Source organism: Coregonus lavaretus (genome assembly GCF_964263955.1).
Source record: "Coregonus lavaretus genome assembly, chromosome: 35".
In the NCBI taxonomy this organism is placed as follows: Eukaryota; Metazoa; Chordata; class Actinopteri; order Salmoniformes; family Salmonidae; genus Coregonus; species Coregonus lavaretus.
The window spans coordinates 3,357,434-3,370,528 of record NC_140022.1 but is presented as its reverse complement, the minus strand read 5'-3'; the positions used below and the strand labels follow the sequence as shown (position 1 = coordinate 3,370,528).

Sequence of the window (13,095 nt, the reverse complement as noted above, 5' to 3'; positions counted from 1 at the left end):
GAGAAGGAGCATGCCTGCCTGCCAGCTGTGTGTGTGTCCACTTGCATGTTCATTGGATGTGCGTGTGTGTTTTCCTCTGTGATGTACAGTACAGTGTGTGTGCCAGCTTCTGCTGTTGCCCATGGTGATAGCGGGGCATTAGGCACCCAGATGGTTTTAGACTGGACTTGGTGCCAAGTTGCCAACTCCAGTGGTCTCCGGGGCTGCTGTGAGCAGCTAGCTAGGGCCAGATGTTTAGGACTGCAGCAACTTACGCTTCACGCTTCCTTTTCCCTTCACTTGCTCTAGATCTTTAAAGAGGAGTGATGGTTCCACATCTGTGCCCACAACGTGCAAGAGAGACACACGGTTGAATAACTACACCAGAAGTTTACAGTAACAGATGTAGTGTAAATGTCTGTCAGTCTGTCTGTCTGTCTTGGGGGTGTTGGGAGCAAAACAGAAGAAGAATGTCAGTCTCTGATAGACTAATATACACTATTCTATTTTATTATATTCTATACTATTCTATACTAAACTATTCTATACTAAACTATTCTATACTATACTATTCTATACTAAACAATTATATACTAAACGATTCTATACTAAACTATTCTATACTAAACTATTCTATACTATTCTATTCTATACTATGCTATTCTATACTAAACTATTATATTATGTTCTATACTATTCTATACTAAACTATTCTATTCTATACTATACTAAACGATTATATACTATACTAAACTATTCTATACTAAATTATTTTATTCTATACTATTCTATTCTATACTAAACGATTATATACTAAACTATTCTATATTAAATTATTTTATTCTATACTATTCTATACTAAACTATTCTATACTAAACTATTCTATACTATGCTATTCTATACTATGCTATTCTATACTAAACTATTCTATTTTACTCTATACTATTCTATACTAAACTATTCTATACTGTGCTATTCTATGCTAAACTATTCTATACAATTCTATACTAAACGATTATATACTATACTAAACTATTCTAAACTAAACTATTCTATACTAAACTATTCTATACTAAACTATTCTATACTATGCTATTCTATACTAAACTATTCTATTTTATTCTATACTATTCTATACTAAACTATTCTATTCTATACTATTCTATACTAAACTATTCTATTCTATAATATTCTATAATATTCTTATCTATTCTATTCTATGAAAATAGGCCATTGTTCTCTTATTCTATCTGCTAGGAACACTGTCGCTCCTCCATGTGTTCTTAAAGGGGATGGAGGTGGACCTCACACCGTTTCCTCAACCCCTGCATGTCTAGCTTCATACCACACACGGTTTCCTCAACCCCTGCATGTCTAGCTTCATACCACACACCGTTTCCTCAACCCCTGCATGTCTAGCTTCATACCACACACTGTTTCCTCAACCCCTGCATGTCTAGCTTCATACCACACACCGTTTCTTCAACCCCTGCATGTCTAGCTTCATACCACACACCGTTTCCTCAACTCCTGCATGTCTAGCTTCATACCTCACACAGTTTCCTCAACCCCTGCATGTCTAGCTTCATTTGAATGAATGTGTGTGATTATCAGTAATGACAGGATAAGTTTGCGTCTGGGGGTTTGGGATAGGGGGAGTAGCTCAATTACTGTTGCGTTGCTATAACCTTTGACCCCGCTAAGGTCATCTGGGTCAGCTTTGGTGGCCACTCACTCCAGCTCTGCACAATGTCAGCACACTAGACAGGTGTCAACCGGCCAGCCCATAAAATGGTCAAAAGTACAAGGCCCAGAGGTCAGGAATGCTTGGAGTCACTAAAAGGTTTAAATCAAATTATCAGATTTGTTAAATTGATCTAATCTGGCATAGAGATAGAGAACATTCTATTATCTATGGTTTGTGGTGTTCAGTTGACACGCTGCTCTTTGTACGTTTATATCCGATATCTTTCATGGAGTAAAAATATCAAAAAGCTCAAATACATTTTATACAGAAGGCATTGTTGCTCTAGGTGTCTTTCGCTGCACTTTACTGTCTAAGCGGTGATTGGATGTCTGTATGTATGTTGCAACCAGTCGTCATTGGCCATGTGTATGTTTGACTGACAGCTCTGTCCTTTCTCCCTCAGGTGTGTCCTGTGAGGACCAGTTAGAGGTATGGTGGGTGTGGTTGGCCCTGTAACCATGGTGACGTCTCTGCTGGAGGTTGTGTCCCTTCCTCCCGTTGGTCTACTGCTGCTCCTCTGCCTGCCACTCTGTCTATGCCAGCAGTCATTGGTCAACTTTGAGAGCCCGTCCCCGCCCCCACCAGAGTGTACCAGGAAAGTTCATCCCATCGTCCCATACAAAGGTGAGCACATAAGGTACTTTGAGCATTTGCTTGAGTCTGCCTGTTGTGCCAGATAGTTGGGGTTTGCATTTTTGAGAGTATACAATTGGTTCCACTGCGCCAGGCAACTCAATCAAGCATAGCTAAAGTATTTAAAAGATTTCCAATACCATTTAGTAAATCTACTCCTTGCAGCATTCACTAGCATAATCATTCCAATGAGACGTTTCACAATGGTCTGCTATTCACTGCTATCTCCTCTGAGGATTCTGCAGCCTCATCCTTTTCAATCACGCCTCTGCCCGTAAAGCTAGCTATAGGGGTCTGGCCCAAGAGAAACCAAAAGGACAGCAACATTTTGTGATTGTAGATAATTTGACTCCTCTCATTTCTGGAGCCTTTTCCCTTTTAGAGAGCTATCTATTCTTTCTCTCTTACATCCCAAAAAACTCTCCCTCACTCCTTCCCTCCACAGTCAGCTCTGAGAGAGAGAGAGAGAGAGAGAGAGAGAGAGAGAGAGAATTTCCACTCCATTTGGATGTCTGTTAGAACTTGTCTGTCCTTTGCCAGGATGCGCCCCCTCTCAGGGGTGTAGTTTCTGGGGGGGGGGGGATGACTGTCAGATGGCTCAACTGTCAATCATCAGACACTTGGCACACTTCTCACATATGCTGGTCCAATGTGGCTGAGACTGCCATCACTATGTACCTCAGGGAATAGGGCTGTCTGCTATTGTTGTCTTAATGGAGGCCGGATGGCCACCTTTGATGTGGGTGGGGGCCACAAAAGATTTGAACTCATCATGAGGGGCCGCAGTGGCTCGCAGTTACTTTTGAGGGCCCTAAGTGACATTTTGTTGTTTGAAATTTTCTTAAGTTACATTTTGTTTTCTCCCCATATGACTGCGACGAGAAGAATTTGACATTTTCGAGTAATTTCCTGCAATTCTACAGATTTTACCATGGGGTGGAGATTTTTAATATGATATCTGAGTAAGAGTGACTAACAAAATCAATGGGGGCCCCCGGTCGGTAATTTGACCATGATTACTACAAGTTTAGATAGCTGGATAGACTAACTTACCAATATAAAAAATGTTAGCTGACACGGCCTGTCAGTGACTGATATATATTTTGGGGGTGGAGTTGATCGCAGGCCTACAAAAGGGGGGCCAACAGTTGCTCATCCCTGCTGTAGACAAACATTGATATTGACTGAAGCCATTCAGATCCAGGTGACATTGTATCAAGCATGCCTGTATGTTGCTGTACATTTCCCTATGAGAAATGTAAGTATTCAATATATTTATACATTTAATCTATCCACTAGAGAATACAACTGTAGGCACTGCATGTTTTGACCTGTATTGTAATGGTCACTACTACACAAATGTTGTGTTTGTGATAACAAGGTCAGACATTTTGTAAAGAGCTCAAAGCAGCAATAATAAGATCTGCATTCAGAAGGATTTACTGCTGCTGTGTTGTGGATGTTTATGGTGTGATACGAATGCCGTCAGAAGTTGTGTGCCATTTTTCATTTTTAATATCGCCTTCATTGAAAGATCTCAGTGGGACTAACCTTTATGCAGGATACAATTTCTAATTTTTAACGAGATAGACGGCAAGTCATTATTCCTACCCAGAGGGAGCATTTAAGGTTATTTTATGGACAAAGAACCAGAGGTCTGTTTTAACAGTGTGAGGTTTAAGATAATAGTGTCACACCCTGGCTCTGGGACTCTATATGTTGAGCCAGGGTGTGTTCATTCTATGTGGTTTATTTCTATGTTGGGGGTTCTAGTTTGTCGTTTTCTATGTTTGCCTTAGTGACTCCCAATCAGAGGCAACGAGTGTCAGCTGTTGGCTGGTTGTCTCTGATTGGGAGCCATATTTAACTGTCTGTTTTTCACTTTGTGTTTGTGGGTTTTTGTTCCGTGTTCGGTCATTGTCACCGTGGACTTCACGAGTCGTTTCTTGTTTTGTATTTTGTTTGACACTTTAACTAATTAAAGTATGTTCGTTCAACACGCTGCGCATTGGTCTCTCCCTGACGATCGTGACAGAAAAACCCACCATACTAGGACCAAGCAGCGTGTCCAGGAGCAGGCAGACTGGACATGGGAGGATCGCCGGCCATGGAGTGAGACTGACGAGAGGCAACCCCAAAACATTTTTAGGGGGGGGCACACGGCATGGACGACGGGGCTGACGGAGGCAAAAGAGGGGCGGATTCTGGAGGCCACCAGGTTACGGATACACCGCCCTGTACGTCCTGTGCGGATGCCTCACACAGAGTGTGTGAGGGTAGGCATTCAGCCAGGACGGGTTGTGGCCGCTCTTCACTCCAGGGCTCCTATCCGTCTCCACAGCCCGGTTCGGCCTGTCCCTGCTCCACGCACCAAGCCTACGGTGTGCGTCGCCAGCCCAGTCCGGCCAGTCCCTGCTCCACGCACCAAGCCTACGGTGTGCGTCGCCAGCCCGGTCCGGCCTGTCCCTGCTCCACGCACCAAGCCTACGGTGTGCGTCGCCAGCCCAGTCCGGCCAATCCCTGCTCCACGCACCAAGCCTACGGTGTGCGTCGACAGCCCAGCCCGGCCTGTCCCTGCTCCACGCACCAAGCCTACGGGGTGCGTCGCCAGCCCGGCCCGGCCTGTCCCTGCTCCACGCACCAAGTCTAAGGTGCGCGTCGCCAGCCCGGCCCGGCCTGTTCCTGCCACTCGCACCAAGTATACGGTGCGCGTCGCCAGCCCGGCCCGGCCTGTTCCTGCCACTCGCACCAAGTATACGGTGCGCGTCGCCAGCCCGGCCCGGCCTGTTCCTGCCACTCGCACCAAGCCAGGGGTGCGAGTCATCAGCCTGGTCCAGCCCGTTCCTGCTACTCGCACCAAGCCAGGGGTGCGAGTCGTCAGTCCGGTGAGGCCCGTTCCTGCTACTCGCACCAAGCCAGGGGTGCGAGTCGTCAGTCCGGTGAGGCCCGTTCCGGCTCCACGCACCAAGACAGGGGTGCGAGTCGTCAGTCCGGTGAGGCCCGTTCCGGCTCCACGCACCAAGCCAGGGGTGCGAGTCGTCAGTCCGGTGAGGCCCGTTCCGGCTCCACGCACCAAGCCAGGGGTGCGAGTCGTCAGTCCGGTGAAGCCCGTTCCGGCTCCACGCACCAGGCTAGGGGTGCGCATCGTCAGCCCGGTCTGGCCCGTTGCTGCTCCACGCACCAAGCCAGGGGTGCGCATCGTCAGCCCGGCACAACCCGTGCCTGGGTCATCGGTGCCAAATCAGGTACCGCTCAACTGCTCCACAACGGAGCTGAAGCTAGCCGCTCCTGCTACGTCCAGGTCAGCTCCAGCCAGCGGGGCCAGACCGGACCAGGGGCGCTATGGGGGGTTTATTGGAGGGTGGTGGGCAAGGCCGGAGCCAGAACCGCCGCCGAGGAGGTATGCCCACCCAGCCCTCCCCTGTTTTGCTCTTATTGAGGCGCGGTCGCAGTCCGCGCCTTTAGGGGGGGGTACTGTCACACCCTGGCTCTGGGACTCTATATGTTGAGCCAGGGTGTGTTCATTCTATGTGGTTTATTTCTATGTTGGGGGTTCTAGTTTGTCGTTTTCTATGTTTGCCATAGTGACTCCCAATCAGAGGCAACGAGTGTCAGCTGTTGGCTGGTTGTCTCTGATTGGGAGCCATATTTAACTGTCTGTTTTTCACTTTGTGTTTGTGGGTTTTTGTTCCGTGTTCGGTCATTGTCACCGTGGACTTCACGAGTCGTTTCTTGTTTTGTATTTTGTTTGACACTTTAACTAATTAAAGTATGTTCGTTCAACACGCTGCGCATTGGTCTCTCCCTGACGATCGTGACAAATAGTGGTTCTGATTAACAGTCTGTCTGTGTTAGCGGAGTGGTGTGGAGTTTCACGGTTTACAATACTATCTCAATGGCTGCTGCTTTTTTTATGTTACAGTATTATGATTTTGAAATACACTTAACATCACCTGTCCTCTGTAGAAATGATCTATATATTAAGCTGTTGCTGAGATACAGTATATTTAAGCAATAAGGCCCAAGGAGGTGTGGTATATGGCCAATATACCACGGCTAAGGGATGTTCTTACGCACAACGCAACTTTGAGTGCCTGGATACAGCCCTTAGCCGTGGTATATTGGCAATATACCACAAACCCCAGAGGTGCCTTATTGCTATTATAACATAATTAGAGCAGTAAAATTAAATGTTTTGTCATATCCGTGGTATATGGTCTGATATACCACAGCTGTCAGCCAATCAGCATTCAGGGCTCGAATCACCCAGTTTATATTGAACTTTATTGCAAGAATCTAGTGTAGGCTGATATCACGTCCTAGCTTGGGTAGCCTGTAGGAGAACGTCATGCTCGCCTTCTCTGACTTTCCAATTTGTTTTGAAGTTTTGTCTCTTTATCTCCTCAAATTAAAGTCTCCAGTTGGACTCATCCAGGCTAAACTGTTTATATTTGCCCATCAAGCAGTCTTTCGATTGGTGCAGAGCCCTGAGCCTTGGCTGTTTTGACTGGGTGTCGGGTTGCATTAAGATCAGGACACCAAAACAAACCCTGCCTTTATTGCTTTGGATACATCCTTCCTTCCCCCAAAGACATCTCTCTTTTCTCCCCCCCCAAAGACCTCTCTCTCTGTCTCCCCCCTCCCTCTCTCCCCCCCCCCTCTCTCTCTCTCTCTCTCTCTCTCTCTCTCTCTCTCTCTCTCTCCCCCTCTCTCTCTCTCTCTCCCCCCTCTCTCTCTGTCTCTCTCTCTCCCCTCCCCTCTCGCTCTCTGTCTCCCCCCTCCTCCTCCTCCTCTCTCTCTCTCTCTCTCTCTCTCTCTCTCTCTCTCTCTCTCTCTCTCTCTCTCTCTCCATCTAATGAAGCAGGCTAGCGTTAGCTCAGCCTCTGGTAAGGGTCAGCATGCATTTCAGCACAGGGCTCAAGGAAGAGATTATCTGCTGGTTGACGGCTTTTGGTTTTGAGCCATCCGCTCTCACAGTCGCACTGATCTTGATGTGATACAGATGTGTCAACATGCTACTGTGTTAGCCTGCTACTGTCATAATGGATATACAGGAGCTGGTTTGAACTGATGCCTCATGAAAAACCAGTAGGTCACACTGTGAAAGGCTCATCCCTATATTCCAGGTAAAGCGTCAGGGGAGAGACATTTCACACATCTGTGAAAACCCAGTCAGAGCAAGGCCTGAGCCAGCGACCGTTTGCTGTCGGTTTCCAAACTGACTGGATGTTCACACTCTTGTTTTACCTCCTCGTACTCCTCCTCCTCTTCCTCCCTTTCTCTTCCTCCTTTCAGCGTTGAGTCCCTGGATGTCAGGATTCTCTCGTCCCGGAGTGAAGGACTTTTCCCAGCTGACCCTTGACCTGACCAGAAACCAGCTCATTGTGGGAGCCAGGTGAGATACACGCACACGCACAAACCCAAGCATACACACACACACACACACACAGACCACCTATTTTTAGATGTACACACACACACACACACACATCCAACACAACAGACTTTTGCTTGTTTTTTACTAACGTAGAATATGCCATCATGTTGGTTAGAACTCTGTCTCTTCTATCTTCAGAAATCACCTCTTCAGACTGAGTCTCAGTAATGCTTCTCTCTTACAGGTAAGCAGTTCACAGCTCTCCATTCTCCCACTATTATTTCATACCACATTACTTTCATTCTTCCAAATGGTAGCTAGGCAACGATACAGTTTGTTGAAATGGTAGAAGAGACCAGACACATCAGAGTAACTGTTGGCCAGTAGGGGCCGTTCCTTAGCCTAGCGGGGGAGCGGGGGAGCGGGGGAGCGGGGGCAGGAATGTCAACACTCTGGGGGTTTACTGGGCCAGATTGGTGTTTACCAGTAACATCACACAGGAACGGGATCTACCCAGCTACCTTTACTCTGCCGCCTCACTCTCAAATTGCACCCCCTCTCTCAATTCAAATTCAATTTCAATTTAAGGGCTTTAATGGCATGGGAAACGCATGTTAACATTGCCAAAGCAAGTGAAGTAGATAGTAAACAAAAGTGAAATAAACAATAAATATTAACAGTAAACATTACACTCAGAAGTTCCAAAAGAATAAAGACATTTCAAATGTCATATTATGTATATATACAGTGTTGTAACAATGTGCAAATAGTTAAAGTACAAATGGGAAAATAAACATAAATATGGGTTGTATTTACAATGGTGTTTGTTCTTCACTGGTTGTCCTTTTCTTGTGGCAACAGGTCACACATCTTGCTGCTGTGATGGCACACTGTGGTTTTTCACCCAGTAGATAAGGTAGTTTATTAAAATTGGGTTTGTTTTCGAATTATTTGTGGATCTCTGTAATCTGAGGGAAATATGTGTCTCTAATATGGTCATACATTTGGCAGGAGGTGCAGCTCAGTTTCCACCTCATTTTGTGGGCAGTGTGCACATAGCCTGTCTTCTCTTGAGAGCCAGGTCTGCCTACGGCGGCCTTTCTCAATAGCAAGGCTATGCTCACTGAGTCTGTACATAGTCAAGGCTTTCCTTAAGTTTGGGTCAGTCACAGTGGTCAGGTATTCTGCCACTGTGTACTCTCTGTTTAGTGCCAAATAGCATTCTAGTTTGCTCTGTTTTTTTGTTAATTCTTTCCAATGTGTCAAGTAATTCTCTTTTTGTTTTCTCATGATTTGGTTGGGTCTAATTGTGTTGTTGTTGTTGTTGTCCTGGGGCTCTGTGGGGTCTGTTTGTGTTTGTGAACAGAGCCCCAGGACCAGCTTACTTAGGGGACTCTTCTCCAAGTTCATCTCTCTGTAGGTGATGGCTTTGTTATGGAAGGTTTGGGAATCGCTTCCTTTTAAGTGGTTATAGAATTTAACGTCTCTTTTCTGGATTTTGATAATTAGCGGGTATTGGCCTAATTCTGCTCTGCATGCATTATTTGGTGTTTTTCGTTGTACACAGAGGATATTTTTGCAGAATTCTGCATGCAGAGTCTCAATTTGGTGTTTGTCCCATTTTGTGAATTCTTGGTTGGTGAGCGGACCCCAGACCTCACTACCATAAAGGGCAATGGGTTCTATAACTGATTCAAGTATTTTTTGCCAGATCCTAATTGGTATGTCAAATTTTATGTTCCTTTTGATGGCATAGAAGGCCCTTCTTGCCTTGTCTCTCAGATCGTCCACAGCTTTGTGGAAGTTACCTGTGGCACTGATGTTTAGGCCGAGGTATGTATAGTTTTTTGTGTGCTCTAGGGCAACGGTGTCTAGATGGAATTTGTATTTGTGGTCCTGGCAACTGGACCTTTTTTGGAACACCATTATTTTTGTCTTACTGAGATTTACTGTCAGGGCCCAGGTCTGACAGAATCTGTGCAGAATATCTAGGTGCTGCTGTAGGCCCTCCTTGGTTGGTGACAGAAGCACCAGATCATCAGCAAACAGTAGATATTTTACTTCAGATTCTAGTAGGGTGAGGCCGGGTGCTGCAGACTGTTCTAGTGCCCTCGCCAATTCGGATATATATATATATATAGGGGGTGGTTGTCCCACTGGCTATCCTAAGTTGAATGCACCAATTTGTAAGTCACTCTGGATAAGAGTGTCTGCTAAATGACTTAAATGTAAATATGTTGAAGAGGGTGGGGCTTAAACTGCATCCCTGTCTCACCCCACGGCCCTGTGGAAAGAAATGTGTATGTTTTTTGCCAATTTCAACCGCACACTTGTTGTTTGTGTACATGGATTTTATAATGTCGTATGTTTTTCCCCCAACCCCACTTTCCATCAATTTGTATAGCAGACCCTCATGCCAAATTGAGTCAAAAGCTTTTTTGAAATCAACAAAGCATGAGAAGACTTTGCCTTTGTTTTGGTTTGTTTGTTTGTCAATTAGGGTGTGCAGGGTGAATACGTGGTCTGTCGTATGGTAATTTGGTAAAAAGCCAATTTGACATTTGCTCAGTACATTGTTTTCACTGAGGAAATGAACTAGTCTGCTGTTAATGATAATGCAGAGGATTTTCCCAAGGTTGCTGTCCTTGCGTATCCCACGGTAGTTATTGGGGTCAAATTTGTCTACACTTTTGTGGATTGGGGTGATCAGTCCTTGGTTCCAAATATTGGGGAAGATGCCAGAGCTAAGGATGTTAAAGAGTTTTATAGCCAATTGGAATTTGTGGTCTGTATATTTTATCATTTCATTGAGGATACCATCAACACCACAGGCTTTATTGGCATGGGAAACATGTGTTTACATTGCCAAAGCAAGTGAAATAGTTAGTATACAAAAGTAAAATGAACAATACAAAAATGAACAGTAAACATCACACTCACAAATGTTACAAAATAATAAAGACATTTCAAATGTCATATTTTGTGCAAATAGTTAAAGTACAAAAGGGAAAATAAATAAACATAATCTGTCTGTTTATCTGTCACGCCCTGGCCTTGAGAGACCGGTTTTCTTTAGTTGGTTTGGTCAGGGTGTGAATTTCTATGTGTATGATCTAGATATTCTAGTTCTATGTTGGCCGGGTGTGGTTCCCAATCAGAGGCAGCTGTCGATCGTTGTCTCTGATTTGGGGATCATACTTAGGCAGCCATGTTGCCTACCTATGTTGTGGGATCTTGTTTCTGTGTGTTTGACTTGTTTGATGTTAGCCTGTAGAATTTCACGTTGCTTTTGTTCAGTGTTTATTCTATAAACGAACATGTACGCATACCATGCTGCACCTTGGTCCAATCCTGTACTCAACGAACGTGACATTGTCTGTCTGTCTGTCTGTCTGTCTGTCTGTCTGTCTGTCTGTCTGTCTGTGTCTTTCTTTCTTTCCCTCCCCTGATCCCTACTCTGTCATTGCTAAATGGATGTCCATAGAGCTGTTGATCAATTTGATGTCAGTCATGAACTTTCAGTCAGATTTGTCCTGAGGGTCACGTCATTGCTTTCTTGGGATAATACCCATCAAATGTCTCCCTAAAATCAATCGGAATAAGCTGTTTTGGAACTGTCACTGTGCTGCAGAATGCACAAATGTCTGCCTGTCCATTCGTCCGTCTGTCTGTCTTGGGGATTTTATAAATATATTATATCTCTTACAATGGCTCCTTGATATGTCATTAACTGTATGAATTGCTTTTCATCAGTATACAACTGAAGGACATACTGTGAATATTACAAAGAACCTCTCTCCTTTAATGATATGATTGGAGCGTTTTTTCCCTACGAATTATGATCCATTTGTACCCATGGATACAAGGGACTATGATTTTATTTGGAAGTTCAAGGATGACTACATATAACATATATAATTTATTACAAGGCTATTTTACAATTTCAATATACAGATGTAGGATCTTAATTTGATCACCCTTTTGCAGGAGAACTTGTAGTGTATTTGAGGTTTAAAAAGGCTTCTGAAGTTTGTAATTTCCCACTTTGAAAGAGTTAGGTTTAAAATCTGATTTTATGACTTTGTGGCTGTGCCAGCTAGTGACCAATCAGCAGCGATGCCTCCAGAACAAGATTCATGATGAAAAACGCTAATATGCTACAAAAATGGGCATTAATTATAATCCACATAATAATTCAAATTTCCTGTTGCTGCAGGATTTTTTTCCTGCTGTAGCAAACTGGCTCAAATTAAGATCCTATATCTGTACCACTATCGCCAAATGTTAAAATGTTAAACGTGCCTTAAAAAAGTACTGAACTATGAAAAGGTGTGAAAAAATGTAGACAGTATACATCCAGGTACGTAAGGAGTGTCCTCGAACAATAAAGCCACTGACTGTCTCAATAAAAGTCTCATATCATTCATCAGTGCTACACTGAATGAACGGACAAGGAGCAGGCTGGGGGAGGGAGGGACATGTGTGACTTTGGAGGCCCTGGTCGGCCTATCAGAGCAAGCGAACCATGAATGACACCTCTGAGAACCAACTCCTTAATCGACCACTGCACCAGAGGACACAATGGCATTATGCAAACACAGGGAAGGGTTTTCAGTTTGGTCATTCATTCACGCTGATCTTTAGAAGTAAATTTGGGAGCTCCGTTGTCAGGGGTGACTGAGGGAAAGACTTGGTGGGAGTGGGAGTGAGTTTAGCAGTGAGCTTTCACGAGGCTGAGGCTGGTTTCAGTGGCTCCATAGTAAAGCACAGTGAAAGGCTACAGTAGACTGTAAGGTGTGTCAGTGGAAGGACTCCTCTTCAGTTTGAGGGTCTGACAGATATATTGGTTTTATAGGAAATAGGAAATAGTTTGTGCAGGCCAGCATTGTAATGGTAGGACACACACCGATTTATTTATCAGCTATTTTAGTTAAATTAAATTGCAGTCTTGGGCAATTTTGGGCCTTCAGATGTGCACAAAATTGTATTTACTACGTTTGTTTACACTGATATTTATGGTGTAAACAAACCTTGATTTTGCAGTTTCAGACAGTTTACCAGAACTATAATAACATTTGTCCCCAAGAAATGAGGTGCTGCTCTATTGAAAATTCTGATTCTGCTTTTCAATCACTCAGCTTTCTTCACCACAATGAAATTGTATGAACAGAGATTACAGTTGAATCATATACTATTCTTATGCCAGATTACTCAGACATTTGTCACTTACTGAACCCAAAACACTATTCTGCAACGTTCCTAGAAAGTTATATGCAAAATAACCATAGGGGAACCACGTGCAAATGTTGTTAGAACATTTTGTGCTAGCTGGATGACGTGTTTTTGTTTTGCCCTGTG

General features: G+C 44.3%; 1 protein-coding gene across 1 annotated transcript in view; it reads left to right on the top strand.

The window, feature by feature from the left end:
* Positions 1 to 2,158: 2,158 nt before the first annotated feature.
* sema5bb (sema domain, seven thrombospondin repeats (type 1 and type 1-like), transmembrane domain (TM) and short cytoplasmic domain, (semaphorin) 5Bb) overlaps positions 2,159 to 13,095 on the top strand; it is a gene marked incomplete at both ends in the record, with an annotated part of 60,939 nt that continues 50,002 nt past the window's right edge. Inside the window, 3 exons of the mRNA XM_084152819.1 lie at positions 2,159 to 2,351; positions 7,656 to 7,755; positions 7,936 to 7,981. Coding sequence (XP_084008945.1) covers positions 2,159 to 2,351; positions 7,656 to 7,755; positions 7,936 to 7,981 — 339 coding nt within the window. The remainder of the gene's footprint in view (positions 2,352 to 7,655; positions 7,756 to 7,935; positions 7,982 to 13,095) is intronic.